The sequence below is a fragment of the Equus asinus genome, chromosome 20, assembly GCF_041296235.1.
Source record: "Equus asinus isolate D_3611 breed Donkey chromosome 20, EquAss-T2T_v2, whole genome shotgun sequence".
NCBI lineage: Eukaryota > Metazoa > Chordata > Mammalia > Perissodactyla > Equidae > Equus > Equus asinus.
The window spans coordinates 84,026,850-84,053,785 of record NC_091809.1 but is presented as its reverse complement, the minus strand read 5'-3'; the positions used below and the strand labels follow the sequence as shown (position 1 = coordinate 84,053,785).

Sequence of the window (26,936 nt, the reverse complement as noted above, 5' to 3'; positions counted from 1 at the left end):
AGATCGCCAGTGATCTCTTCTTCAAGTTAAGTGTACTTTTTTTTTTCTGAGTAAGATTTGGCCTGAGTTAACATCTGTGCCAGTCTTCCTCTATTTTGTAGGTGGGTCACCGCCAGAGCATGGCAGCTGACGAGTGGTGTAGGTACGTGCCCAGGAACCAAACCTGGGCCACTGAAGCAGAGCGCTCCCAACTTAACTACTAGCCACAGGGCTGGCCCATAAGTGCACTTTTAAAGCTAACTTTTTATTGAAGTATAAAATACATATAGAGCAGTGCATAAATCCTAAGTGCACAGCCTGATAAACTTTCATAAAGTGAACATCCTCATGTAATAACCACACATCAGGAAACATTATTAACATTATTTGTCAATTATACTTCAATAAAGCTGAAGAAATAAAATTAGAAAATTTAAAAAAAAAGAAACATTATTAACACCCCAGAAACAACCCTTCATGCTCCCTCCCAGTCAATATTCCCACTCAGAGAATAACCACTATTTTGATTTCTAACACCATTTGTTTTACCTGTTCTTCAACATTATATAAATGGAATTATACAGTAGTACTATTTTGTTTCTTTCACTCAAGATTGTATTTGTGAGATTCATCCAAGTTACATGAAGTTGTAGTTCTTTAATTCTCATTGCTCTATAGTATTCTATTGTATGAACATATCCAGTTTATCCATTGTACTATCAATAGGTGTTTGAGTTGTTTCCAGTTTTTGTCTATTCCGATAGTACTGCTATGAACTAGGACAGTCCCTTTTTCACTTTCAACAGTCTTATTGAGGTACAACTTAAATACCACACAATTCACCTATTGGTAAGTGTGCATTTTAATTCTTAGTAAATTTATATAATTGTGCAACAATTACCACAATCCAGTTTTAAAATACTTCCACCACCCGCAGAAGTTCTATTGTGTTTGTTTGCAGTCATTTTCTTCTCTCACCTCCAGCCCTAGATAAGCACTGATCTTTTTGTCTTTACAGTTTTGCATTTTCTACAATTTTCACATTAATGTAGTCTTTGGTGTCTGGCTTCTTTTACTTAACATAATGTTTTTTGAGGTTCATTCATGTTAATGCTTGTGTCAGTAGTTTGCTCCTTTTTTATTGCTGAACAGTATTCCATCATAGTGATAGAGAACATTTTGTCTGTCTACTCCCCAGTTGATCGGCATTTGGATTATTTCCATTTTTTGAATTATGAATCAAGCTGTTACGGGAATTCATGTACAAGATTTTTTGTGGACATATACTTTCATTTCTTTTAGGTATATATCTAGGAGTAGGATGGCTGGATCAGATGGTAGACGTATATTTAACATTTTAAGAAATCAAATTTTTCTGACGTGGCTGTACTATCTTACATTGCCACCAACAGTGCATGGGAAATCCAGTTTCTTTTCTACAAATTTCACTACTTTTAGCTGACAAAGCTGTGGACTTCTGCTGTCTGCCAAATTATTACCCATATTTTATAGATAAAGAAACTGAGGCTCAGGGAGACCAAGAATTTGACCTTTGTCACATAGCTGGTAAGTATCAGAGCTGGGATTCTTATTTTGGTATTTGTTATAAGGTCCATACTCATTCCCTTTACGTGAATTCAGACGTATATTCATATACTCAAGAGATTTCCACCCCTGCAAAAATAGATGTCAGTATTTTGGGCTCCCAACAGCAAAGCTATATTTTAGGAAGGGTTTTTTTTTTTAAAAAGATTGGCCCCTGAGCTAACAACTGTTGCCAATCTTCTTCTTTCTTCTTTTCTTCTCCCCAAAGCCCTCCAGTATATAGTTGTATATTCTAGTTGTGAGTGCCTCTGGTGCTATGTGGGATGCTGCCTCAGCATGGCCTGACAAGGGGTGACATGTCTGCGCCTGGGATCCGAACTGGCGAAACCCCGGGCCCCGGAAGTGGAGCATGCAAACTTAACCACTGGGCCGCAGGGCCGGCCCCAAGGAAGGGGGTTTTCTTTATCTTTTAAAAATTTATTCATTTTACAATGAACTTGCACCCTTACCTAATAATATATACAAAAACTAACTCAAAATGGATCAAAGACCTAAATATAAGAGACAAAACTATAAAAGTCTTAGAAGAAAACACAGGGCAAAAGCTTCACAATATGAGATTTGGCATTGATTTCTTGGCTGTGACACCAAAGGCACAGGCAACAAAAGAAAACATAGACAAATTGGAGTTCATGAAAATTAATAACTTCTGCGCATCAAAGGACACAATCAACAGAGTAAAAGGGCAACCTACAGAATGGGGTAAAATATTTGCAAATCACGTATCTGATAAGGAATTAATATCCAGAATATATAGAGAACTCCTAAAACTCAATAACAACAAAAAAACCAATTCAGGGGCCGGCCTGGTGGCACAGAGGTTAAGTTCACAAGTTCCACTTCAGTGGCCTGGGGTTTGCTGGTTCGGTTGTGGACCTACGCACTGCTTGTCAAGCCAAGCTGTGGCAGGCATCCCACATATAAAGTAGAGGAAGATGGGCATGGATGTTAGCTAAGGGCCACTCTTCCTCAACAACAACAACAAAAAAGAGGAGGATTGGCGGCAGATTTTGCTCAGGGCTAAACTTCCTCAAAAAAAAAAAAAAAAAAAAGAATGTGGGGGAAGAAAACCCAACCCAATTCAAAAATGGGCAAATGACTTGAATAGACATTTCTCCAAAGAAGATATAGAAATGGCCAATAAGCACATGAAAAGATGCTCAAAATCACTAATCATTATGTAAATGCAAATCAAAACCACAATGAGATGGCACTTCGTACTCATTACGATGGTTATTTTTAAAAATGGAAAATAAGTGTTGGTGAGGTTGTGGAGAAATTGGAACCCTTGTGCACTGTTGGTGGGAATGAAGAATGGCAGTTCCTCAAAAATTGAAAAATAGAACTACCATGTGATCCAGCAATTCCCCTTCTGGGTATATACCCGAAAGAATGGAAAGCAGGGTCTTGAAGAGACATTTGTACACCCGTGTTTGCAGCAGCATTATTCGCAATAGCCAAAAGGCAGAGCAACCTAAGCATCTATTGATGAATGAATGGATAAGCAAAACATGGTGTATACATATAATGGAATATTTTTCAGCCTTTAAAAGGAAGGAAATTCTGACACATGCTACAGCAGAGATGAACCTTGAGGACGTTATGCTAAGTGAAAGAAGCCAGTCACAAAAAGATAAATACTACATGATTCCACTTATGTGAGGTACCTAGGGTAGTAAATTCATAGAGACAGGTGTAATGGTGGTCACCAGGGGCTGTGGGGGAGGGGAAATGAGGAGTTATTGTTTAATGGGTATAGAGGTTCAGTTTTGCAAGATGACAAGAGTTCTGGGGATGGACGGCTGCACAACAATATGAATGTACTTAATACCACTGAACTGCACAGTTAAAAGGCTTAAGATGGCAAATTTTGTTATGTGCATTTTACTACAATTTTAAAAATTGACTAAAAAATCCATTCATTCATTCATTCATTCATTTTGCAATGTTCAGGCACTTTGCTAAGGGCGAGAGATACAATTGTAAACATGGCCCTGTGCATACCTGCTAGGGACTTACAGGCTAGTAGGGCTGTCAGACAGGTAAACAGAGTTAGACCAGGCTGTGGGAAGCTGTCAGAGGGGCTCCTAAGTTCCCCATGCATATGTCTAAGAAATAACAGAACTGGATAAAGCAATAAATGCTACAAGATCTGTGCCGTTGATCATTATCAGAAAGCTCTCTCCTAGGCAGAGCTGGAGATGGTGAGTCTGTTACTACCCAAGTGGTTTGGTTTAGAGGCCAGAAAATGATTTGCTGGGAATATTACTGAGGATATTTATATGTTATTTAAAACATGTGAGCATTACCCTTCTCTCACTACTACTTCCAAATGGAATCTTTCCAAAGTCTATTGACTTTATTACTATTCCATTCACTCAGCTCCCACTTCTGGTACTCTTGCCTGGGTTGCGACAACAGCCTCATCTTCCTACGACCAGAGTCCACTCCACTAATTCATTCTTTACGCTGTAGTCAGTCATCCCTACTTCCAACACTTCGGCGGCTCCACATTACCCTCAGAATTCTCCATACTCCTTAATGTGGTGTCTTAGTCAGCTTGGGCTGCCATAACAAAGTACCATAGACTGGGCGGCTCTAACGGGAATTTGTTTCTCACTGTTCTGGAGGCTGGGAAGTCCAAGATCAAGGTGTCGGTTGATTCGGTTCCCTGGTGTGGGCCTTCTTCCTGACTTGCAGACAGACTTCTCACTGTGTCCGCACATGGCAGGACGATGTGTGTGTGTGTGGGGGCGGGGGGTGGAACTCTAGTTTCTTTTCCTCTTCTTATAAGGACACTAATCCTATCATGGGGACCCCACCCTCATGACCTCAACTAAACCTAATGACCTCCCAAAGGTCCAAGCTCCAAATACCATCACATTGAGGGTTAGTGCTTCAGCATATGAATTTTAAGGGGACACAAGCATTCAGTCCATAATGAGTTGCTATTACAGCCTTTCAGGGCCCCCATTTTCATCCCATCTCTCTCACTGCCTCCCTTTAGGTCTGCAACCTAGCCATATTGACAGCTGGCCAAACTTGAATGCCCCTTGTTCTTGCCTTGTTTCTAGGCCTTTGCACAAGCCATTCCCTCTGCCTAGAATGACTTTCACCTCCCTCTTTTACCTGAATAACTCCTACTTGTCCTTTAGATGTCTTCCTCCAAGAAGCTTCCTGGCCCCCAAACCAGGTCAGGTGTCCTTCATCTGTGTTCCCACCCTTGAGTGCCTTGTGCATATCTCTGTTGTGGCTTTTATCACTCTGTATGGTTTGTCTTTCCTGCCCCACTACCCTCCACATCAATGAATTCTTTAAAGGCAGGACTGGCTTCGTTCACCTTAGCACCTATTATAATAAGTGGCTTATACTGTATGTACAATGCATATTTTTGTTGTTTAGCACTCTGCAGTTTTCAAAGTGTCCTGACACAAATTAACTCATCTATAGACATATAATTATATTTCCTTACTAAACGTTCATTCCTCCTCAATAAAATATTCCTATAAAATATTACCTTTACTTACAAGATTTCTGTGAAGTCACTTATCCATTATGTCATCAATATGACTGAGTCAGGGCCCAAACTATCTCATTTTAGTCTAATACACTAGAAGAGTCTGAGAAAGAGCAGATTTCAGTTGAATGACATGATGGAGATAGGTGTCTGTGGGTGTGCGGTGGGGGCATGGGTGCACAGAACTAAGCAGCCGGCTTCCTTGTGTGGGCTTCAACTGGTGATCTGACCTCTTTGTGAGTTTGCATCCTGGGGTTCCTGGTGGCAGAAATTGGGGTCGGGACTAGGAAGGGAACACGTGGCTTGGAACAGCTGTCTCTTAGTCATTAGAATCACAGAACTTTAGAGTCTTAGGCCATTTGGTTCAACCTCTGCCTTTAAGAAGTGGGGGAAGAGATCTAGGATTTTGCCCAGAAAACCTCCCACCAATCTTGTTTTCCCTTCCCCCAAAGCCTAAACTTGGAGGTCACTAGGCTTCTGATCCCAATCAAAATATCTCTTAGAGGCATTTACCCCTCTCTTTCAGCATCATCATCTAAATAGTATGCTCTGGGTAGAAGATGTGTTAATATTGCTATATAGAAATTACTGGAAGACATAGTCCTTGGCCTGTAGGAACTTACAAACTGAGACCAGGAGTTTAAGAATTATTTGCACGTCAGTTAAGTCAAAAGAAAGAGAAAATTTTAAATATGGTTTTTATTTGAAAGCAAACCAGACATTAAATCAAAATAAATTTTATTTTTTTGCTTTTGTTTGGATTTTCCAGGTTCATATGTAGATGATCTCAAATTGTAAATTAAACTTAGGAAACAACTGAGGGTTGAGTGGATATTCGCTTTTTCCCAGGTATGGAGGAATCAGGGCAGGGAAGGAGGGATGACACTGCCGAGCATTCCTGCCAGGTAGGGAGTGCTGTTCCCACTTCTCTGGTAGGACACTGAGGTACAAGGAGCCCCCGTGGTTAGGTTCCTAGTCAGGTGGGGTGGGTGAGGTTTGAACCCAGTTCTAACCGTCATCAGAGCCACACAAGCTGCTAAGAAGCAGAAAGAGACACTGGCATTCTGGGTCCCCATTATCAACCTGAGAGATGTCCAGTCTCAAGTTCAGAAGGAGGTTGTCTGGTTCAAGCCTGCCTTGTACAGATGCAGGAGCCGAAGCCCTGAAAGGCAGAGCAACCAGCCTGTGAGGGGGCAGAAGGCAGTGTGGGCGTGTGGGGCCAGATCTGGCCCAGCCCGAAAAACAGGAAGCCTGAAGTGAGAAAGGGAAATTCTATCCAAGAAAGAGAAGGCAGAAAAGTGGCTGTTCTTATTCCCACACCCAGGGTGTGGATTCCTTTATTGAGTCATAATAATTTTCCAAAAACTCCGAGTCCTACTACTTTAGGCTCTCAACCAGACATTTACCTCTTTTTCCCCAAGTCCCGCGCCCTTCAAAGTGCTGCACAAGCCAGCCAGGGAGTGGGGAGTGCATGGGAGTGGGGATCCTGTGGCTGCACAGCACCCCTGTCACCCCCAGCCCTCGAGCCCCTGGTTCCTTTGGTCTCATTTCCAGACAACCGTGTCTTTCAAAAACTTCTTCCCTGGCAGTTCCACACTGTCCTGACAAAATCCTTCCCAAGGCATTGTCCTTACCTTTACATTTGTATGAGCTTTTGCTTTTTTAAAGTGATTTTTCCCAGCTTCTCACTTGATCCTCATAACCCCTGGTGAGGTAGGAGAGAAGGCATTGGTACTCCCATTTTACAGGAAAGGAGACTGAGGCTGCCCTTTTAATTCTCCAGAGTTGTCAGGGGACGTTTACAAGGCTCTGCCTCACACTGGCCCAGCAGTGCTTCTTTGGCACAGGTTCTAGGTTTTCTCTTTTTTTCTCACATTTTCTAGAATCCCAATGAATTCTACTTGGCAGACACATGACACATGTGGCTTATGATCCATGGTTATTGGAGGTGCTGTCACAGCTTATGTTCTTTGGCAGTGTCCCTCTGGACTCCTTAGCTGATTTCCAAGTGTATCGTGTGCCACTCCTGTCCCATGCTTCAGCCTTTCCTGTTTATAATTCACCATCTATTCAGATTTTTTCAAGGGACATAAGTTTGCAAACTTCCATTGTATCTAAATGGATCTGTTTTGGTTTATTTTCTCTTGCCTAAATGTTAGGCATCCAACCCTATGGGCTTCAAAAATTAATGTAATTTATTTTCCATCTTGTCAGTGCAAAACAAAGGTGTTAAGACAATGCACTGAAGACCGGAATCCTTCTTCCTCTTCTGCATCTATTTCTTGAGTCAGCAGCAAGGAAACACTTCTGTAAACATGTGTGCATCTGTATCCATGTGTGCATGGACCCACTCACTGTCTTATTCCATTCTTAACTGGTTTTGTTCCAGTTAGGTACCAAGTGGCCTTGTCTTATTCAAAATGGAGATTCCCGTAGCATCTGGACTTTCATCAAGGCCCGTTTCAGCTGCTCGTAGGTTACGAACATCACCACATTCCAGGATCCCAAACGCAAAAAGGAGGGGGTAAATCTGATGAGAGAAATAACCAAAACATCAGGTGGAGTGGACTAAGGGTCTCAAATAGATCTGCTGTGCTTTCCCCATTCACGGTGTTAGTGCCAGAGGACCTGGACTTCTGTTAGTCACGGGCATTTTCTGACATCTGTTCCATCTTTTTCTTCCTTGCTGAAGGAATTTAGGCAGAAGTTGGAGTCAGAAAAGGAAAGAAAACTGATGTTTTGAGCCCGGTTATTGTGTCAGGTAGTTAATTCTCATGTCCTATAACGTAGTTATGGTTGTTGCCAGTTTTCTTTTTCAGAAGTTGAGGCCCAGGCAGGTCAAGCAGTTCAACTACAACCACACAGTAAATGTCAGAGACGGGTTCAACTGAGCCGTCTGACCTGACTCCGCCCTGCTGCTGCGGGTTTCTGGGCTTATTTGCATCCTGAGTGGCCACCCCTGAGGAGGCCCCTGCCAGGGTGCCGAGAAGCTGGAGTGCCGCAGGGCGAAGACAGTGTAACGCCAAATTTAGCTAACCTCGAAAAAGCCTGCCTGTCCTGTGATAAAGTGGCTGGGAGAGTCCCCACCTCACAGCTGTGGCCCCTGCCCTCCTCTTTGCCTCTCACTCCGCTATTCCCCTCCTAGTCCTCTCTGCTCCTGCCAGACCCTTCCTTCTGTGCCTTTGTCCATGCTGCTCCTTTGCTTGGAATGTCCCCTGCTCTCCTCCTTGCCTGGCTGGTTGCTCTTGGCTCTGTAGGACTCAGCATGCGCATTACAACCTCATGCCAAGGCCTCTCCTGAACCCTCAGCCTAGGTCCCTCACAGGAAGTGGAGCACCGTGGCAATGAATGTGAGCTCTGGAGTCAGACCTGGGTTCAAATCCTACGTCTACCAGTTTCTAGCTTCACGACCTTGGACAAGTTAATCTCTCTGAGCCTCAGTTTCCTTACCTGTAAAATGAGGAAAATAGCAGTGTTTAGCTCATAGAGTTGTGAGCATTAAATGAGTTAATGTTCAGCACACAGCATAGGGCCCAGTATCAGTAAATGCTCAATAAATGTCACCTACTTGTCTGCTGCTCTTTCAGGGAAGCATTGCACAGGCCCAGCACCATGAGATGCTCAGTAAATATTTGCCAAGTGAAAGAATAAACTGTGACAAGTGGATATAGCTGAAGATTTTTTAAAAATCTTTTTTAACTTAATTTTTTTTTGAGGAAGATTAGCCTTGAGCTAACATCTGCTGCCAATCCTCCTCTTTTTTTGCTAGGAAGACTGGCCCTGAGCTAATATCTGTGCCTATCTTCCTCTACTTTAAATGTGGGATGCCTACCACAGCATGGCTTGCCAAGCAGTGCCACATCCCCACCTGGGATCCAAACTAGTGAACCCTGGGCTACTGAAGCAGAACATATGCACGTAACTACTGTGCCACTGGGCCAGCCCCTTGAAGATTGTAATGATAAAGGCACTTACAGGAAAAGAGCAGTCTGTCAATTGAAACACAGCTTTTTATGTCATTCCCAGAGTGAGAGCTTGTTTGCTTGTTGGGTTCAATCTCACACCGGGTGCCAGAAAACGATCATTGGTGGTGGGAGGCCAGAGGGCCAAGCAAAGGGCTTAGCAGTAGGATGGACGACAACATGTTGTTGGGTGGGGTCTGAAGGTCTGGGTTTGAGCCGTGGCTCTGCCATTTAAACTTTGTGATTTTGGAGAAGTTACTTGACCTTTCTGAGTCTCAGTCTCTCCCTCAGTAAATGTGCAGAATACTGCCCAGTTCAGGGGGTTGTTGAGATAATATATAAAGTGCTTAGCACAAGGCCTAATCGTAGTAACTTGGCAATCATGACGACTGTTAATAACGTACGTTGCTGAGTGCTGGCTTCGTGCTAGGGACTCTGGGAGATGAAAGATGTATGAGTCACCAGTTCTTGGCTTCAAGGAGCTTGCACTCTAGCATGGGGGCTAATTTAAACCTACAAGTACCATAATACAAAGTAGGAGATGGTAAATACCATAAAAATGGTATCAAGCAAGTACTGCTAAAGTTCACAGGGAGGAGGGAAAATTTATACATGGGAGTGTTGGGGAGGAGGGGGCATTTGAATGAGTCTTGAAGGACAGCTAAGATTTAGAGTATGTGGATGGTGGTGGGAAAGGCATTCCATGCAGAGGGAATGCCAAGACACAGAAGCAAGAAAAGGTGACATGTGTTGGGCACCTCAGCTGCCGTCAAGTGCAGTGACCCATGGTTGTAGCAGCGGGCTGGGGACAAGTTTCAGGATTACCAACTACCATTTTCTCCTTCTCCCCTGCCCAATAAGTTTGGGGATAGACAGCTCTTTGACCCATGCCTAGACTCCTTTTTTTCAGCTAAGCCTTCCCTGACTTTTCAAACCAGATTTAATCTACTGTTTTTTTTTTTTTTTGACTTCCATCATTCTTTATACTTCTCCTTTGTGGCATTTACATCTGTGCTGTTCACCACTGCATCCCCAGATGGACCCATGGTAGGCACATTATACATGGAAGGAAGGGTGGGAGGGAGGGGAGAGGGGGAGGCCTGAGTTCTCTGGGAGGGAGTGCTGGAGGCCCTGGGGAGGCTCACCCCTTATAGAAGGCCGTGGGGCCCTCCTGGGCCACCATCTTCAGCATACAGTCCAGGGGGCTGCGGTACTGGCCTAAGGGTGAGTTCATATACCGGGTCTTCACCACGTCCACTGGGGAGGCCACCACCGTGGCACAGAAGCCGGCTCCAAAGGCAGAGACAAAGTGGCAGGGGAAGTTGTCTGTAGCAGGGAAGGCAAGAGCAAATACGGGGCTGTGAGAGGGGGCACGCACTTACTTTCTGTTCTGTGTGGTCATTGTCTGTCTCTGACTAAACTGTGAACTCCTTGAGTGTAAGGGTAGTGTTTCCCAAATCTCTCACAGTGCCCAGACAGAGCTCTTGGTAAGTACTCGAGACAGAACTGGGCCATTCCAGAATTGGAAGGTTATCAGCCCAACCACTTCGTCTAGGAAACTGCAGTCAGAGAAGGTGACCCTTGCTTAAAGACACATGATGAGAAGTGGTGCTGGGCTGGAACCCAGGTCTCTGTCCTCCCATTTACGGTTCTTTCCTACTCGTCACAATGATGTACTGGGCACTTTTTCCTGGGTGCCACTCTTCCCTCTGCTCCTTTTAAAGTCTAGTTGCCTCTGGGTGGTGCCCACTCTGTGGAGTTCCAGGTTCCCTCCCTGCTGTTGGAGGGCTGTGTGCCTGGAGCCCAGGGCCTCACCGGTGAACAGGTGATAGTCTAGCAGCTTCTCCTTGATGATGTCATAGGTCACCATCTCACCACAGTTGACGATGGCATTCCTTGTGACGTTGGGCAAAGTTCCTGTTAGGAAGGGAGGTGGGGCTGATGAATGAGGAATAGGAGCAGTGGACCCCCTGGCTGCAAGGCCACAGGCCCCAGTTTGGGGAGCAGTGGTCTCAGAGGAGCCCACCTCAGTTGAGCAGATTCCACACTTTCCTTTCCAGCATTAACAATTCTCAGAGAATCCATGACTGCCTTAGAGACAGAAAATAGAGAGGATCTCTTGTGTTTGTTTGGGCCCACATTTTGGAGGATAATCTGCAAAATCTATCAAAACTAAAATATGCCTCCCTGAGTCCTGGCCAGAACCAGAAAAGAAAGTCTTCCTTGGAAGAGGGAGGCTGGGCTCTTGGATCAGTGACAGAATGTGGCCCTGGCAGGGCCCGGGGAGAACATTGGGACCAACCCCCTGGTTTCACAGATGAGGGCCAGGCTCCAGGAGGGCACACAGCAAGTCAGGCTGTGACCTAGGTGTCCTGCCCTTAACCTTCACTGGGTCACTGTTTCTTCTGCTAGAATTCATGTGACCCCTGGTCCACATGTGGGAGAGACTCCAGCATTTGTCAAGGTGGCCACCATTTAGACATGTGGGGAACCCTAAAGCCCTGCTCTCATGGAACTCCCCTCCTCACAGCATCTCCTTGCGCCCTACTTCTCACAGCTGCCTCCTCCAGTGGCCTCTGTTTCTTCTCCATGCCCTGCAGTCACCTCTCTTAAATCTTTGCTTGGAAGGCCCTTGCCTCCCGTCTCCAGGCACCGAGAGCCCATTGAGCCTTTGAGGCCCTGCTTAAGTGCCACCTTCCTTCCAGAGCCCGCATGGCCTCTCCTGCCCCTGGACCTGTCCCTCAGCGTGAACCAAGCACATCCTGCCCTGTCACATGGCTGCTCCTTGACACATCTCATCTCCTGCGTGTCTGTGAGAGCCATGAGGGTGTGGAAGGTGTCTTCTGTTCATTTCTGTCTCCCTCACAGCAGCCTGCACATGGTGAAGGGGTGGCAAATTGAACTGAATTTGCAGCACTGTGACAGGTCAGTGAGATTTTCGGTTGGGATGTTCTTTTGGCATCACTAGAATACATCACGTTGGGAGTTCCCTCCTTGCTCAATTCCCTGCCCCAGCCCTAGGGTAGGGAAAGCTCTGCCTACGGCCCCCCGAGCCTGGAGTCCAGACCTACCTTTCCATAGGCCCCTGACCCCTTCCTCCCTGGCGATGGTCCTGTAGGCATCCATTGTCCCGCTGTACTTCCTGTCACTCCTGGCCCCAAGTTGCACGCTGGCCTGAAATCGGACCTTCACCACATCTGTGGGCTGGGCACAGGTTACTGCCATGGCCCCCGTAGTGCAGCCTGCCAAAATCCGGGTAGTGATGCTGGAGTCTGGGGAGAAGGAGACAGAGTGGGCCAGTGCCCCGCCACTCGGCACCTCTCTGGGCCTGATGCTGCTCTCTGCCCCTGCGTGATGTCTGCCACTTCTCCTGGGTTAGGTTTCTGGAGCTTCCATGACGTCTAGCGGATCTGAGTCTCCTTGTGAGTTTCTGTTACCAGTTCCTCATGCCCCAGCTCTGCCTCTGAGTCTGCACTGCCCTGGTCTCCTGACCCCTGCCTAGATTCTGTTTTTGCCCACCTCCTTGGTGTCCACGGGATACCGGGCACTCACGGTCTGATCCTTTGGGGGTGTAGAACTGCTTGACAGAGTCGTAGAGGCCAATGCGGATGGAGGCGAAGCTCATCTGGCGCTGCAGGCCGGCGACCAGCCCGTTGTAGGGGCTGCGGGGGCCCTCGGTGCGCACCATGGTCAGGATGGTGCCCAGCACGCCGCGGTAGTGGGTACTCTGGGCCACGTGGGCCGCCTGGTTCTCCCCCTGGATCTGAGGGGCACCCCCACAGAGGCATGAGGAGCTGGGTAGGGGGCAGATGGGTCTGTGGGCAGAGGACCTGGCTGGGGCTGGGCGTGCTGGGGCTGGGCGTTGAGAACAAGCATGGCCACAGCTATCACATCCCAGTGAGAGTAACTGAGGTTTGCACAGCCATTTATGCCACAGACTGTTATTCACCAGGTGGTGTTTGATCCTCAGAGCAAACAGAGGGCAGGTTGTTTTTCCCACTACACATGGTCAGTGGCTTTCCCGAGATCACTTATTTTGACTTCACACTTTACAACATAGGGCTAGGCCATGAGGGGCCCTGTCATGTCATGCCGAGGAATTAAGATATTTTGGCTTGCATGATGGTGATGGGGAGGTAGCAAGGCAGGATGGTAAGCAGCGGAGTGAGTGACCTGCTCGGGGTTCTGTGTGAGGAAGAGCGTGCTGTGGTGAACTGAGCTCCTCCTTTGATGTGAACAATGACCTTTGGCCAAAGAGCACCTACCTGCAGGCGGACCTTGGCTGTGTCCAGTGGGAAAGTGAAGAGGTCAGCAAAACAGGCTGCTGTGCCCGCCCCCAGGAACTTCACAGCTGTTGTGGGAGGCACCTCCGAAGGCTTCAGTCCAACCATGGTCCCGGAAGGCTCTGCCCAGTCTCTCCAGGGTCCGGCAGAGGTCCAAGGAGAGAGGCTGCTCTGCAGCCCTGGGCTTTATTGCAGGGAGGAGGCTTCAAGAGACAGGCCAGAGGCCACGGATGGAGCCTGTGCCATCTGGGCCTGTGCCCAGGCTCCCCTCAGCACCCAGAGGGGCTTTAGTAAGTGAAAAGCCTGGGCACTGCCATGCTTAGCCATGTGGATTTGGCTTATAAAATCAGGTCAGTTTTGCATCCCTTCTCTCTTGCAATCCTCACCCTCCCCTCTCTCCCCAACAAAGAGCAGGCAGAGCTGGTGGTGGATCTTCATTGTATAGAGAAGGAAACTGAGGCTCAGGCAGGGACCAGAGCTGGTTCCCTCTACCCTACAACCCTGCTCTCTTTCCCCAGCATCAAGCTGCTTCCTGGGAAATGCCTGCTCCCTGAGGTGCACGGAGAGCCTGCCAAGTCTTATCACTTCGGGTCTTTCTATCCCAAATCAGCGAAACAAACATGCCTTATGACTTAATGAAACTGCTAGTCATCTTGGACAAAAGCTTTTTTTTTTTTGCCAGGCTGCCTGAATATAGTGTTATTAAACAAAGTCCTTCTCAGCCTGTGATGCCTTCTCTGTCACTAAAGATGTTTAGTCTGTTACTAGTGCCATTTCCTAGATTCCAGGGCTGATGTGCTGCTATGGAGGAGGGAGGGAGACTGGCCCCGGGCTGCCCTGCTGCTCTGCCCCCCAGAGCACGGAGGGAGGTGTGGCTGAAGGGGGTCCTGCGGCTTATGTCCAGGGTGGTGTCTGCTGATCTGCCTGGCTTGGCACATGCCCTTTCTTTCCTCATACCTTTGAGGGTGTCCCTTCTCAGCTGAAGAGGACAAACTTCTCAGACAGAGGAGGATCAGTCTTGGGTCAAGGCAATGTGCCCCATCCCCACTCACACACATGTGTGCCTGCACCATCTTACTGCTGGTTGACCAGGTGCATGTTTGCATCTGAAGGTCCTGGTTTAGCCTTGGTTTCCTTGGGAAGCTGGCATACCTGTCATGGAAAGCCCTGTGTTCTTACAACCTGGACCTCTGTGTATCAGGCCTTTGGTGCTGATTAGGTCATTGCTTAGGAGTTCACACCCATTGGCACCTCAACTCACACATACTTATATTGTGCTAGTATCCTGGACCCTTCAGTGTCCTCACCCCTGGAACCAGGGCCAGTCCCAAAGAGTTGTAAGTTGTGTGCCCTTGTCCCTCCAAGGACGATAGAAAAACTTGGGTCCTGTGGTGAGGAAACCTGAGCTCCTGTCCTGTCCTCATGACTTATTAATAGGTGATAGGGCCTTGGGTATGTCATTTAACATCTCTTGGATAAATGGGAATTATATGCTACCTGTTCAATAGTGGTAAATTGGATGCCGAAAGATAGGGGTAACAATTCCTGAGGCTTCTTTCAGGACTGCAATCTACAACTCTGGTTCTTTCTGTGCTGTTTCCTCAACCCACACAATACTCTGGACTCTTATGCTTGCTGCGACTTCTCTCTGGAAAAGCCTATTCTTAAGAAGGAGCTGGCGGCTGGCCCCGTGGCCAAGTGGTGAAGTTTGCACGCTCTGCTTCGGCGAGGGGTTTCGCCAATTCGGATCCTGGGTGCGGACATGACACCGCTCGTCAGGCCATGCTAAGGCGGCATCCCACATGCCACAACTAGAAGGACCTACAACTAGAATACACAACTACGTACTGGGGCACTTTGGGAAGAAAAAAAAAAGATTGGCAACAGCTGTCAGCTCAGGTGCCAATCTTTAAAAAAAAAAAAAGAAGGAGCTGATGTGCTAATTCATGGTAAGGTGTAAGTGACTATCTCAATGGTCAGATAATTCTTGACTGCTGTGGTAGGCACTGGGGAAGGAAAGATATGGAATGAATTGTGTTTGACCCTTGCCCTTGTAAGGAAGCAGAATTTGCCACCTCAAGATCTGTCTCTTGGCATGAGGATTATTTTAGGCTGCCTATTTTTAAAAAACTGCAGACATGGGAGAAGCTCTGAAAACCAAGTAGAAGTTGTCCTTTGTAAGAGATATTTACATTTGTAAGGGAAATCTCCATCTGTAAATGTGTCCCCCTCTCTGTACCAGCAAGAAGGGGATGTCCTTATCTCTAGAATCTCTTAGTGCAGAAGGCAAGGACTTAAATCTGCATAATAACTTTACTCTTGTTTACTGTGCTTTTTCTGGTAATCTCCCATAACTGACTCCCTCGACCCCCAACATCCTCTTTTGTCTTTAGCTGAAGATGGTATTTAAGGTAGTGACCTGCGCCATTCTAGCGAGTTACTCAGTTTTCCTGGGTTCCTCCCATGTTTACATGTTATTAAACTTTGTTTGATTTTCTCCTGTTGTTCTGTCTCATGTCAATTTAATTCTTAGACCAGCCAGAAGGACCTAGAGGGTAGAGGATTTGTCTTCCTCCCCCACACCCTTAAGAAGCTTACATTCAGGAAGACAGGTAAATGTAGAATTATTCAAAGGGAATGAAAGAGGTGAGATGGGGAGGATGACCTGAGGTTGGAACTCACCAGCTCCCAGATCCCAGTCTAGAAGCCTGGATCATAGTGTGGAGGGACTACTTTTAATTTTTTCTTTTCTTTTCTTGCTTTCTCTCTCTGTTTTTTTAAAGATTGGCACCTGAGCTAACATCAGTTGCCAATCTTTTTTTTTTTTTTTCTTCTTCTTCTTCTCCCTAAAGCCCCCAGTACACAGTTGTATATCCTAGTCGTAAGTGCCTCTGGTTGTGCTATGTGGGATGCCACCCCAGCATGGCCTGATGAGTGGTGCCACGGCCGCACCCATGATCCAGACCTGTGAAACCCTGGGCCGTGGAAGTGGAGCGTGGGAACTTAACCACTCGGCCCCGGGGCCACCTAGAGGGACTGCTTTTAAATCCTGCCCTGAGGAAGGGGATGTTTTTATTTTGATCCTTCCCAGCATGAAGTTTAAAATTTTATTTTTCTTTTTTAAACTTTTATAATTGAGGTATAACTTAGATATAATGATTGTATGCATTTTAATGGCCACTACACTGTAAAGGAAATTACACACTGATTTTGGAGTGTTAGGCCTGGAGAGCAGATGCAGGAGAAAATATTCCTGACAGGGACCTAACCTAGTGTTTAAACATACATAAATCAGATCATGTCACTCCCATTTTAAAACTGTCCAGTGGCCCCTCCCTATTATTCAGAACAAAGTCCAAAATCCTTGCCATGGCCTATGGACCCTCCATAAGACCACCCCATGCCAGGTTCTGTGCTTGGCACTCAGGGAAATCCGGAGACAAATGAAAACAGTCTGTGTGGCCTGCCCACAAGGAGCTCTCAAGGAGTCTTGTGGGGCATTAGACACGCCCACAAATAACTGTAGTGCTGGGCCGGCCCCCGGGGCCGAGTGGTTAAGTTTGCGCTCTCTGCTTCGGCGGCCCAGGGTTTCACTGGTTTGGATTCTAGACGTGGACGTGGCACCGTTCATCAGGGCACGCTGAGGTGGCGTCCCACATAGCACAACCAGAAGGACCTACAACTAGAATATACGACTATGTACTGGGGGGCTTTGCGGAGGAGGAGGAGGAGGTGGAGGAGGGGGAGGGGGAGGAGGAGGAGAAAAAGATTGGCAACAAATGTTAGCTCAGGTGCCAATCTTTAAGAAAAAAAATAACTGTAGTGCAAGATGGACTAGACCAGTGTCAGAGGGAAGGAACTAGGAGTGACTCAAAGGAGGGAGAGACCCTCCCTCTCGTTTGTGACGTAGAATAGGAGCCATTTCATGGTGGGGTTTGGGAGGAGGGTCCCATGAGTTAGGCCCGGAAAGATGGGCAGGATTCAGCAGCTGGAGAAGAGGGAAGGTTGTTCCAGGTAGGAGAAAGGCATGAACGAGAGCCTGGGGCACGGCTTAGGGAAGGAGGAAGGACCTGGCCATGAGGCTCTCCCGGTGGACCTTTACACATGATCTTACTGAAATCTCACAACTTCCTGACAGGTAGCTGCTCTTTTCCTCTTCTTCCCGATGAGCAAACTGAGGCTCAGAGACATGAGCTTGCTCAGTGTTCCCAGCCACCAGCGTCAGAGCCCGGTTCACTCTGCTATCTGACAAGAGATTTCCACATATTGAGGTATATGGGTAACTATTAGAGTTCAAAACTAATTGGGCTTGAACTAGAAAGCCTGACTTATGGCCTATCAAACATACATTGTACATCTGCTTATCCATTAAAGCAAGGAGTCTCTCTTGCAATAAAGAATGAATCCTTCCCCTCCTACGCCCTATTGCCCTGTTGGTAAGGCCCTATTGGTAACGCCCAGATTAGTCCCTTTCCTGGCATCATGGTCATGTTGACCTGCTAATTTGCAACTGAATATCTCTTTGAAAATGTATCTTCTTTGTTCTAAAAAGATATAAGACTGTACTGAAACCCATGCTTCTCTGGAACGCCCAGAGAAGTTCTCTATAAACTTCCCAGGTTATAATCCTCACTTTGGCTCATAATAAACTCACCCCAATCTTGATTTGTAGGTTGGTTATGGATTATTTGCATCGACATATCCTAGGCTCAAAACAGCCCTGGGCAGAAGGCAGGGCAGCATTTAAATTCATTTTACAGATGAGAAAATAGAAGCTTAAGATGGAAAGGGACTGGCTCAAAGTCACAGAACTCCAACCAGCTTCTTCTGATGGCAAAAAGGCTCCCTTCACCATTCTACCCAAGGGCCCCAGTCGATGTGGTAGTGTGGATACCCATGATCTTGCTTTTTATTGAGGGCATACAAAGCCCTTTGCAGTTATTAAATTATATGCAAACCCATCTGTGGGGAGTTAAGTGCTAAGCATACGGAACAACAGCTTGGCAAGGAAGGCTGGGTGGGCGTCACCGCCCAGTTTGGTAAAGGAAGAAAATGGGTCCAGAGAGGCTGAGACCTGTGCCTGTCACAGAGCCCAAGTCCTGGCTGGGCTCTGTCTGCAGTGCTCCTGCCATAGCCTGCCTTCCTGCCTTTCTGTGTCGCCTCCCTGAGAGGGTCCAAGAAGGATCTGGCTCCTTGGGAGGGTGGTGTGCTGCAGGCGTGCTAGGGGAACTCCATCCTCCCCCTGCCTCCTTCCTCACTCCCCTCTGCCCCACAGAAGACCAGCAGCTGCCAGGTGGCTGAGTCCCCCACGGGGAGGCTCCGGCTCCTCTGCCTGCGGCTGGAATGAACGCGGTGTGTGGGGGCAGCTGCCTCTCCCATCCTGTTAGCCTCTCTCCTCCCATACCCTGGCATTTCCCCTGCCCTTCCCTTCCTCTGAAGTGAGCTGGGCTGCTCAGAACCTCAGCATCAGGAATCTAGCGCCTGACTCTCAGAGCTGGGAAGGCCCTCGGGGGTTGTGTTCTCTAGTGTCTCTTACTGGTTGTACAGTGTCCCTTCTTCAAAACCTTCGGTGACCACCCAGGCTCTAATAGAAGAACCCTCAAGGCAGGTATTTCTACTCCACTTTCATCAAACTGAAGCCCAGACACATGAGATGACCTGAGGTCACACAACAAGCAGAGGTGGGACTCCCCCCACGGCTGTGTGACTCTAGTGCATTCTCCACCTTTGGTCCCCTGGTGTGGAGTGTTTTCCATGTGCCAGGCCCCACAGGGAGCACTTCCTGGGCTTTGCCTCATGGGCTGGGTCTCTCTCCCTGGGGAAGCCTGTTTTCCCCTGGCCAGGGAGCTGAACTGTCAGGCAGGGTTTCCCTTCTAAAACTCCTTTGTCCCCAGCTGCCTGTGCTCTCACACCTTCTTGCAGGGTTAGCTCATTCACAGCAATGATTTCCCCCTGGATGGGAGCCCCAAAGGCAGGGACGGGGTCTACTTATCCTGCTTCTCTGTGCAGTCTGGGATGGGCCAGGGCCAGAGGACCAACATGGAGGACCAGCTGATCAAGAAACCCCACTTGCTGAAGTGGGGACATGGGAAATGAGGTCAAAGATGCCCACAGCGTCCTTTGGCGGAGGGCCTTGTATGCCAGGGCTATACTTAATCTAGAGGAGAATGGGGAGTGCTTGGTGGTTCTCAAGTAGGCGAAGGACACTGTCCGTCCTGTGTTCAGGGTAAGCTGGTGCAGGTGTCGAGGATGGATTGGAAGGGAGAGATGGGAGGCTCAGAGACTAGTGAGGAGGTTGTTGGAATAATGCAGCAAGAGGTGCTGAAGCCTGAACTTGGTCAAGAGCAGCAGCCAGGGGTGAAGCTGGAGCCTATTCCAGAGGCAGTCCTGAGAGACCAACGGGAGGTGGAGTGGGTGGGCATGGACTCAGGTGAAAAGCCACACCTTGGGGGAGGATTCTAGAACTTTCAGTGGTTAAACTGTGGGAGGAGGTCACAATGGTGGGCACAGGTAGGGGCTGCTCTGAGGCCAGCGCTCCCCAACCCTCTTTCCCTTTTATTTCAGCATCCTGAATTGGCGCTTGAGGAGCCCTGGCAGCCAGCAGACCTTTGCCACTGGCGGAGGCTGGAGGAGGAAGTAGAGAGCAGAACCCTCCTCCCTGCAGCTCTGCCGGGACACCTGAGGGACAAGATGTTCTAGCCTGCACAGCCCAGGGTGGTGGTGCCCCATTAATGTTTGCTGAGTGCTTCCCACACCAGGCACCGTGCTGAGGCTTGACAGGCGTTGACTAATTCAATCCCTTTATAAGGCTGTGAGGTAGTTGCTGTGACTGTTCCCACTTCATAAACAAGGGACCTGAGGCTTCGAAGGCTTCACTAGTCATAAGGCTGAAGGGATGGAGCTGGGATTGGAGCCCAATTCTGACACCTCTGGTGCCTGTTACCCTGCCCAGAATTTCAGACTTCAGGGAGAGCTCAGGATCCCTGGAGCTACTTGTTTACAGAGTGGATTCTTGGCCCTCAGCCCCAGAGATCCTGATTCAGGTCTGGCCTGGGGCCTAGGAATCTGCATTAGAAACAATTTCCCCATGGTGGCTGCAAAGCAGGGGTCAGAGGACCCCATCCTGAGATGCCCTGCCTGACCCCACCCTCCTGGCAAAGCCTCCACAGCAACCCCGCTGAGGAAGCGACCTGGCTGACAGTCTTCATGGGCTCTGTAAACCCCCAGCATGCGACCTGGGCCAGGCCTCAGGCCAGAGGTACTTCCAGCATTCCTACTCAGAGGCCACCAGCCAGGACCCTCATGGGGAGAAGGCTTTATGCTCTGGAGGAATCCTGGGGATTTTGGGCCAGACTAAGGAGAAAGCCACTTGTTATCTATGGAGGTTTGCAAAGTCACAGCAGAGGCAGCCTGCAAAGCAAAGGGGAAGTAAGTCCTGGGTGAGTGACACAGCTGTTGGGGTTGAGTCCCAACCCTACCGCAGTGCCCTCATCAGGCCTGTGGTTCCCTCTCTTGACAAGGTCGGGGCTGGACTGAATATCAGCGTTGTCATGCTATGGTTACTGATCCCTGACAGCTCCTGGCGGCTCTCTGTAAGCTGCCCTGAAGGGGGGAACATGGAGGAGGAAGTGGGGTGGAGAATGGGGTCTTACCTGAGTCCAGCCAGGGTAGGGAAGCACAGGGGCTCCTTAGGGCTCCTTAGGGCTCCATCCCAGAGGTGGCAGCAAGGATCTGATGGCCCCCTTGCCATTCACTGTTCTCTCTGCTGCCTCTGGCTTGGCATCTGTCTTTATAGACTCCAGCTGACCTGAAACCTTACCCTAGAGAAGTAGTTGACAGCCTGATCACTTGACAAGAAGTGGCTGGTGAGAGGCAGGGAGGTGAGGGGAAAGGCAGAGTTCCAGATCTGGTTCAGTTCCCTCAACTTGGGGTTCTTTAAAACAGCTCTTTCCAGCTGCTGAAAGAAAAGCTACCCTGGGTGATAAAGTTACATATGGGGGTTAAGGTGTTGGACCTGTGACCTTTGAGAATCCAAAGGTCAAGGCATCTCATGCTAGGCTGGGCATGGCTCTCTCAGGCCTCCTCTTTTTTTTTCTTTTTTTGAGGAAGATTAGCCCTGAGCTAACATCTGCTGCCAATCCTCCTCTTTTTGCTGAGGAAGACTGGCCCTGAGCTCACATCAGTGCCCATCTTCCTCTACTTTATATGTGGGATGCCTACCACAGCATAGCGTGCCAAGTGGTGCCATGTCTGCACCCGGGATCCGAACCAGCGAACCCTGGGCTGCCAAAGCGGAACGTGTGCACTTAACTGCTGTGCCACCAGGCCAGCCCCAGGCCTCCTCTTAATAACAGTGATAATAACTGTCATTTCTTGGTGCCTACTATGTGCTAGTTACTTTACATATTTTATTTCTATGTCTCACAACCCTATGAGGTAGCTACTATTAGGATTCTAATTTTTTCTTTAATAACAACTTTATTGAGACATAATTCATATACCATACAATTAATCTATTTAATGGGTACAGTTCAGTGGTTTATTGTGTGTTCAGTTATGCAACCATCATCACAATTTTAGAACATTTTCATCACCCCCCAAAAAACATCCCTGTATACATCAGCAATCCCTTCCATTCTCCCCTCCCGCCCGGTCCCAGGCAATCACTGACCTACCTTATGTCTATAGATTTCTGAGCATTTCATACAAATATAATCATACCATATGTAGCCTTTTGTGAATGGCTTCTTTCACTTAGCATAATATTTTTAAGGTTCACCTGTGCTGTAGCATGGATCAGTACTTCATTCCTTTTTATTGCTGAGAATGTTAACATTTGTAATGCTTATTTTATAGAGGAGAAAACTGAGTCTCAAGAAGGGACAATGACTTACCCAGTATGTGGCAGGGTCTGACCTCCAGCCCGTAAATTATCACATACTTTGGGCCTATCTGCTGTGATCACTATTCTCTGTGACATGATGCTTGGAGGCTTCAGCATGGACACTGCTGGAGCCAAAGGGAGCTGGAGAAGGCGTGGGGCAGGGCAGGAAGGGTCCCCGCCAGCAGCTACTGTAGGCTCCATGGGTAGGCACTGAGGGTAAGGGTTGGGCACATCTGAACCTGGGGCCCAGGTGACAGAGGAAAGAGGAGGGAAGGAGAAGCGGGCAGAGGAGGGAAGGAAGAGAGGGGAGGGGAGGAGAGGGAGGGGGTGGGAAGAGAAGGGAGTTAACTGGGTGGGGCAGAGGAGTAGGCAGAGGCCATTTCTGGACTTGGGCACAGAGCCACGGCCACGAGGCAGGTGGTCACAAGGCCAGACCCGAGTGCAAAGCCTGGGCTGTGCCTGTCTTCTTCCTCGGACCAGGTGCTGCCCTAATGTCAGCAGCACAGGCAGTTGTGTTTGAGTTATGAGGGAAGGGCTGCTAGGGCTGCTGAGGTTGGGAGGGCGCAGGAAGAAGGTTCTGGGCTCCACCTGGAAATGTCGGCCTGGAGGCGGCGGGTGAATTGCAGTGAGTACATGGGGAAGGATAACAGTAGGAACCCAAACAAGGGGGCAGCAGGCCCTGGAGAAAGCTTATGTAGGCCTGGGAGCTTCCTGAGGGCAGGGCCAGGTCTGCCTGCTTTGGCTCCCTGTCCCCAGCATCCAGCCCACAATAGAGGCTCCAAGGTTCACTGCTACAGGTTGGGATCAGTCAGCCTCCGGGTGATCAGAAACACCCATTTACAGGTGTCTGCAGAGGGAGTGTCCCCAAGTTGGTGGAGGTGGGGACAAACAGGTACCTCATGCCCTTAACCTGTGCTGCAAGACCCCACAAGGCATTTCACCTCTGAGCTGTCACTGGAAATAGATCCAAATTCCAGAGAAGTTAGTGGTAAATAACACACTCTTCGTAAGTGTAGGCGGTGGGTTTCAGACCCTCAGGCTGCCTCTGTGGCCCTGGAGGCTGCCCTTGGCCTGAGGTAGGAGGAGCCTGTGTCCTCCTGTGGCCTTATCTTAAGTTGACCCCGATCCTGGTTACTTACCCAGGTTATTCACCCAGATCCTGGAGGAGGATTTGGAAGGACTATTCTTCACCTGAGGCCTAACCCCTAAGGCCTGGGCCCCTGAATGCCCCTCTGTAGGTTCTCCGCAGCCTGAAGGGAGGTGGAGCCCCGGCCTCAAAAGCTTCTGGTCATCACCCTGAGAGGGAGGCGCTGGGGAGGGGGTGAGCTGGTAGGCTGAAGGTCAGGGGGCTGAGACGGACAGATGAGGGGGCCGGCTGGTCTGAGGGCACTTCCCCGATGAGGGTACACAGTCCCTCTGTGGGGTTCTTGCATCACACTGTACCCTGTGAGGGCATGTGCTGCCGGTCTCATAGTTACTGGGGTGCTTGCCTAGCTACAGATTTGCTCCGGGAGAGTGGGGGAGGAGTGGGCGGGGCTGACATTTCCTAGGCTTCCACCAAGTGCCAAGTGCAGGCAAAGCACTTTCACAAATGTCATCTCATTTAATCTTCACAACAACCCTGGGTTATTATCTCCGTTTTACAGATGAGGCAACAGAGGCTTGGACGGAGGCAGAATCAAGCCAGAAGGGACCTATCAGGAAAGTGGCAGAACCAGACCGGTCTCTTCTCTATCCTCAGCAGGGTGCGGCCCTGTGAGCCCTCCTGGTTCTGCATCTGGGCTCACCCCCAGACGTATCTTTTCTAGGAAGCCTTCCCAGACTGCTCCAGCCCACAAGGTCTTTCCCCATGAATTCCCCAAATTCAGAGCAGTTATTGGCTGTACCCTGGCAACAAAAGCCTTGGAACATCTCTGGAGATGTCTTGCTTGGTGATTCACTTCCTAGCTACATAAACAGAGGCAAATAAATTTGTTGAGCTTCAGTTTAACCATAAAGCAGAAATCATAATATGTAGATTATAGAGCTGTTTTGGGGACTAAGTGAAATGACTTGTGCTTGGTGGTGGAAAGCAGGGCCCTCTGTGTTAGTTCCCTTCCAACTTCCTCTCTCAGCCACTCTGCACATCTTTGCCCCTTTCTTATCCTCCCCACAGGCCCTTGCCTATGGTAGCTGCTCAAACGTTGGGATTCTGTCAGTCTAAGCCAGAGTTACCCATTCCAAAGAGATGGGGGATTCTGAGGGGACCTGCTCCTGGAGCCCCCTCCACTTTGCTGAGAGATTTGAGGCACGAGCAAAAGAAATACTGGGTGTCACCCTAATATAGGCCAACCTGATCTTTGGGGGAGCTCAGAAGTCTCATGGTGACCCTGGCCTCTGGTTCCAGACGAGCTTTGCTGAGGGACTCTATGGTTGTCAAGCTTTCTCTCTGGCCGTTAGAGCACAAATGAATTTCTAATACTCCAGTCCAGTGGCCAACCTAGGAAACACTTGTGCACAGACTACAAATACCAATATGATTTTATTCAAACACAGGTAGGGACAACAACCTTCAGAGCTGGGTAAAAACAATAAGTTAAAAGCATGGTTAGAATTTCAGACAATCAGATAAAAAGCTTGAAGGAGGTGATTTCCCCCTCCTCTTCTATTAATTCAATAAAGCATAAAAATATTTATATCTATAAAATACCCTTATTCCCAAGAAAATGAACTGGCGGTGGCCCTAGGATTTCCTCAGCTATGCACGGTGCACACAATCTCCCCCACCTCCAAACCTTTAAGGCAAAAACGACCATCATATCCAGGCTGGGGGTGGGCTCGTTGTCAGCAGCGCGCTGTGTCAAGGACACTGGGAGGAGTTTCTCAACCCAAACCCACAGCTGCTGAAATGCTGGGAGCCTGACAGCCTAAGCCAGAGGTCCCTTGGTCAAACGATGAGTGTGCCACTTGGGCACTGGATTCCATTTTCTTTCTAGCCTTTGCGTCATGATAGAAGGAAGCTGAAGTCCTGGCGGGTGGACACTGGGCTGGTTTGGGACACTCCTCCTGTCTTGGCTGACTGGGTCAAGGTACCCACGGGCTAGGCTGGTGGTGGTTTCAGGGCTCCAACAGCCCTGAGGGAAGCAGACCTGGTGCTTCTTGCAAGCCAGATAAGGCTGAGAGAGGGTGGGCATGTGGGTCCTTCCCTCAGTCTCTTGTCTGCGTTAGTCTTTCTGGGAGTATTGGGAAGAAAATATCCGTGCGATCCTGCGAGTTTCTTCCTCAGGCAGACTGGGAGGCAGCGAGTTAAGTCTGGGGCGACAAGGCCTTTGGGTACCCCTGGTGGCCTCACTCTTGTCCTGGAGAGGAAGAAGTCAGCTAGGTTAGCACTGAGGATATGGTACCAAGAGATGACTTTGACTCCTCTCATCTTTTGGTTCTTCGGCGAATACTGATGCAGAGCTGACTGGTTACAAAGCACTCTCCATCCTTGATCTTGTTTAACCCCGCCTCGACCCCATAAGGTGGTAGACCATTCCCATGTCATGGGTGAGGAAACCACAGTTCAGATTAAATAAATGCAAGGTCCCACAGCTCGGAGAAGCAGAGCTAAGACGTGAATCACAGCTCAGACCCTTTCTATACCTCTGGAGGAGGGGCAGCCACCTCCAGGACAGGTTTGAGCCTCATCCCTTCTCTTACTGCACGAGTCAAGACAAGTTATTTGCCCTCCAAGTTGTGACTGTCCCACATGTGACCCTAGGAATATATCCAACCACCAGGGAGAAGATGTTGGAGAATAATACCTCTCTGTACAGCCCCTCGGAGTTCCTAGAACTGATGGGTGACATGAAGCACATACCTATGGCCCTGCTACCAAACATCTCCCTGCCTTGGGCTCAGAGGGTTTCACTAATTCCATCTTTAAGGCACATGCATTTGGGTTATGACATCGTGGTCCTCTGATGACTCCTTGTTCATTTGCTCATTCAGCATTTTTTCGTGTGTGTGCTTACTCTGTGCTAGGTTCCTGCCCCGAAGGAGCTCAAAGCTATATATGAAAGCCACCCCAGGCAGCTGGCTGAGAGCAAGGCTCTGGGCAAGGGGCAGAGGCCTGGGAGGGGAAGAGGCAGTGCTGAAAGGAGATGGGAGCCGCCACCACAGCAGACTTGCAGCCAGCCCTGTGGATGCATATCTCTTCTCCATCCCCAAATCCCATGAGCCGAGATCTTGACAAGCTGAAGGGGCACTGAGAGCACACTGCAGCACTCCCCAGGCACTGAGAGTCAGTTGGGCGGAGACCCTAGAGATTGAGACTTCCTCCCTGCCCCTTGCAGTTCTGCTAGTGGGAAATTGAGGCCCAGCTAGGGTTGTTTCTGGCATCAGTAACATTCAGTAATCCCTTATTTCCCTCATTTCTTTAAGCTTTTTAATGTCTACTGTGAGAGGGAGAGAGAAAGGAACAGAACTCATTTCTTGACCTCCATCGCTCAGAGTTAAGCTGGGGAGATAGAGAGAGCCACTCAAAGAATCAGAAGAGCAGTTCTACTGTCTGGTGTCAGTTTACCACCCATGGGAAAGGGAAGGTGGGCAACCTTGAGGTTCCTGCCAGTCTGGAGTTCTAAATGCCAAGGAGTGCATACGATCTGAGCCAGCTCTCAGCACTGACAGCTCACAGGCAGGGTTGGCTGAGAACCAAGAGCAAAGCGGTGCTAGGGTCTGGGCAT

The 26,936-nt window shown here is 48.7% G+C and overlaps 2 protein-coding genes across 12 annotated transcripts in view; both read right to left on the bottom strand.

Moving 5' to 3' along the window:
* Positions 1–5,783: 5,783 nt before the first annotated feature.
* UCP3 (uncoupling protein 3) lies at positions 5,784–23,520 on the bottom strand. 2 transcript variants are annotated; one of them, XM_070490719.1, is made up of 8 exons: positions 23,370–23,520; positions 20,999–21,166; positions 13,329–13,530; positions 12,616–12,826; positions 12,135–12,335; positions 10,879–10,980; positions 10,209–10,389; positions 6,415–7,631 (listed from the first exon to the last, which is right to left on the bottom strand). In XM_070490719.1, exons 2-8 carry the CDS (start codon positions 21,094–21,096, stop codon positions 7,517–7,519), a joined length of 1,110 nt encoding a protein of 369 aa, XP_070346820.1. In that variant the 5' UTR covers positions 21,097–21,166; positions 23,370–23,520; the 3' UTR covers positions 6,415–7,516. The 2 variants fall into 2 exon arrangements, with proteins under 2 accessions (XP_014697572.1, XP_070346820.1); XM_014842086.3 differs by lacking the exon at positions 23,370–23,520 and having other exon boundaries at positions 5,784–7,631; positions 13,329–13,549.
* C2CD3 (C2 domain containing 3 centriole elongation regulator) overlaps positions 22,854–26,936 on the bottom strand; it is a 137,123-nt gene continuing 133,040 nt past the window's right edge. For 8 of the 10 annotated variants that reach the window (XM_070490711.1, XM_070490713.1, XM_014842088.3 and 5 more), the window contains one exon: positions 22,854–25,568. In XM_070490711.1, coding sequence (XP_070346812.1) covers positions 25,434–25,568 — 135 coding nt within the window. In that variant the 3' untranslated portion in view covers positions 22,854–25,433. The remainder of the gene's footprint in view (positions 25,569–26,936) is intronic. The other 2 variants (XR_011495824.1, XR_011495825.1) reach the window with 1 other exon arrangement.